This window comes from Erythranthe guttata, chromosome 10 (genome assembly GCF_056151865.1).
Source record: "Erythranthe guttata isolate IM_541 chromosome 10, IM_541, whole genome shotgun sequence".
NCBI lineage: Eukaryota > Viridiplantae > Streptophyta > Magnoliopsida > Lamiales > Phrymaceae > Erythranthe > Erythranthe guttata.
This window is the reverse complement of record NC_142542.1, coordinates 2,524,749-2,527,831: the sequence shown is the minus strand read 5'-3', so window position 1 is coordinate 2,527,831 and position 3,083 is coordinate 2,524,749. Positions and strand designations below refer to the sequence as shown.

Below are 3,083 nucleotides of genomic sequence, written 5' to 3'. Positions count from 1 at the left end.
GTGACAAATTTATGCATGAATGAATTATATTTTTTGACTTTTTGATAGCTCAAAAGATCAAAGTTGTCTGCAATCTCTTGAATAAGTTACTCGATATGGAGTGATAAAATTATGTAAGAATCAATTACATTTTGCATTTTAGATGTCAAAACATCAAAATTGTAGGCAATGTTCTTTCATTCATGCATATATTTATCACTCAATATCTAATCTTGTTAATTCAAGTTGAATTAAAATGCTAAATGAGAGGACTACAAATTCCATATTTAGTTTTGCTAAATTCAGAATAAAAAATAACAATTAACATTTGAAGTCCTTATTCACTTGATTTGTGTGCTTATTCAATAAGATGAGCATCAAAATTAATTTATTTTAAAGTTGAACAACTCATGCAATAATTTCAAGAACAATATCACCATGTCTCAATAAAATATAATTGAGCATATTTTGAACATATTGTCCAATTTATTCTCTAGAAACCTTATTAGAACTCAGAAAATAATATATCAATCTGAGTTAAGGACAAAAGGTAATAAGATAATTTGCCCCAGTTGCACACGTAAAAGTACTGGTCTTATCATCAAATGCGTAACTATAAGCTTGAGGGCATTGTTTCTTAAATATTTCCGAGTAATTTGACGGCTTGCACACCGACGGATTTGCAAACGCGCCGGAGCAACAATATTGCGGCTGATTAAAAGCAACACAAGCACTCTTACATGCAACCACGTCTCCATTCGGGCCTTTAACAACCAATTCACTAGGACAACCAGAATTAATATTAGCTGCACAGGTAACAGTTTGACAATTCGCCCCATCGGGTTTCAAAGAAACTGGTAAATTGAAACCGTCAACGAGACTGACATCAAAGAAATCCAGGCCGTTGGCTCCTCCTAGAGTAAATTCAACGAGAGATACGGGCGGTATTGCACCCGCCCCGTTGCATTCGATTCGACCCGATGCACAATCTCCGCTCACGCATGTGAATTTGTTGCCGGCGGTTGAGCATCGGTATCGAGCGAAGAATCTTCCTGACCATGGAGCTGGGACGTTGATGGTTTTTGAGGCTTGGGGTGCCAAATCGAATCCGGTTAGAATCGGTGTTGAACCCGCTCCAGTTACTGTTCCGGGCCAAATTTCGAACCCACAATTATTTTTCACGGTGAAGACGGCTGAATGAGCCCCTGCAAGAGTTTCCAATATAATTGTTATCAACTTTTCTTCTTCTTATTGTAAGTTATAGTTTTTGCATTTATTTTGGTACCCTGTAAACTTACTCCAATTGAAAAAATAATAATAATAATAATAATAATAATAATAATAATAATAATAATAATAATAATAATAATAATAATAATAATAATAATAATAATAATAATAATAATAATAATAATAATAATAATAATAATAATAATAATAATAATAATAATAATAATAATAATAATAATAATAATAATAATAATAATAATAATAATAATAATAATAATAATAATAATAATAATAATAATAATAATAATAATAATAATAATAATAATAATAACTTTAAAAAAGAAAAAAAAATAAAAAGGTAACATTGAATAAAATAAAATAGTTTTCTTTTTTTAATTAAAGAAAATAGAACATGTTTAGAAGTATTTATGCAAGAAAAAAAATGAAATGAGTATTATTTGAAATAAGTGACCGGAACAACTTACCATAGAAACAAATTGCTGCAAGAAGAAGGAAAGGTAAAATCTTGATTTCCATGGTAAATATATTTAAATGTATCTACTATGGTTGTTCACTGCAGTAATATGACTAAGCATCACTTGTTATTTTTTATTATATAGGCATGGGAATGATTACAATAATTTAAAATAAAGTTGCATCATTAAATGAGCATTGATGAGATATAATTTTTTTTTATTACAAGAATAATATGGATATCTCCATGTAATTAAAAAAGGTTATTACATCAATTTATTTTTACATGATCATAAACTAAGAGATGATTAGTTAAATCTTATTTGCTTTTGGTCTAAGTGTTGAATGTTAGGATAAGCATAAAATTTAATGCAGGAGCGATGAAACATTTGTCGTTTGTAAATATATTTTATTTTCTCAGTCTCATATTATATGTCTCTTTGGATATTCTTTTCGATCCCATATTATTTGGTGCTTTAGAATTTCAAGAAAGAAATAACCATAATATATATATATTCAATTTTACCTCCTATTGGTGTTAATTACTCCTAGATAATTGAAGAACAATTAATGACAAGAGTGCTTTAATATTTTTATATTATTTTACTATAATCTATATATATTTATTGAGTTTCTTTATATGTGTGAAATAATGTAATTTGCTTTATGACATCTAATTTATGTAATGTTTGAATGAGTTTTATCTATCCTACACCCGGTGAAGGTTACACCGGGTGGTTTTTTACCGTTGATCTACACACACCAATGTTAGTGTGTGTGTGTTTGTGTGTATATGAATGGTAAAGATCTACCCGATGTATTTCACCCGGTGTAGGATCTCAAAAGCCGGTTTGAATGGGAATAGCCGAAACAAGTTTTTGGTAAGTTGACTTTTTTTGTAAAATTTGAATAAGAGTCTTAACAAAGTTTAAGTGGCAAGTTCACATTAACTTTTAGGGGTAATTTGTTATAGGTCCCTCTATATTAGATTTTATGTCTATAAATTCAAATCAAAATTTCTATTTTTAATAAATTAATTATAGTTATTGAGACAAAAATACTCTTAATAATATATAAAATAAATAAATTCCGAAAATAATTGTGCACATTGCAGAACCATAAATTCTTCAATTATCTCCCCAAATCAACAAAATTAATTAATTAATTATACGCGAATCCCTCAAAATTAATTAATTAATTATATTTGTCCTTCTTCTCTCATAAATCTCTGCAAATGGCTAACCATGTTTACGAATTTGCAATTTGTCTTCCGTAGCAAGATGCTTCAAATCGTTTGTTGTTAGTTTAGTTTTCGTTTGCTATTTGTTGTTAATCGATATGTATCTAGGTCTTGCTGTTGGATTTGTACATTATCTTGGACCCGCATCACCAGTGAACAT

General features: G+C 28.9%; 1 protein-coding gene across 1 annotated transcript; it reads right to left on the bottom strand.

Moving 5' to 3' along the window:
- Nucleotides 1-398: 398 nt before the first annotated feature.
- On the bottom strand, nucleotides 399-1,795 carry LOC105952693 (thaumatin-like protein 1b). Its single transcript, XM_088823978.1, has 2 exons — nucleotides 1,695-1,795; nucleotides 399-1,184 (listed from the first exon to the last, which is right to left on the bottom strand). The coding sequence occupies exons 1-2, from the start codon at nucleotides 1,744-1,746 to the stop codon at nucleotides 517-519; spliced, it is 720 nt and encodes a 239-aa protein (XP_088680104.1). The 5' UTR covers nucleotides 1,747-1,795; the 3' UTR covers nucleotides 399-516.
- Between the last annotated feature and the right edge of the window lie 1,288 nt (nucleotides 1,796-3,083).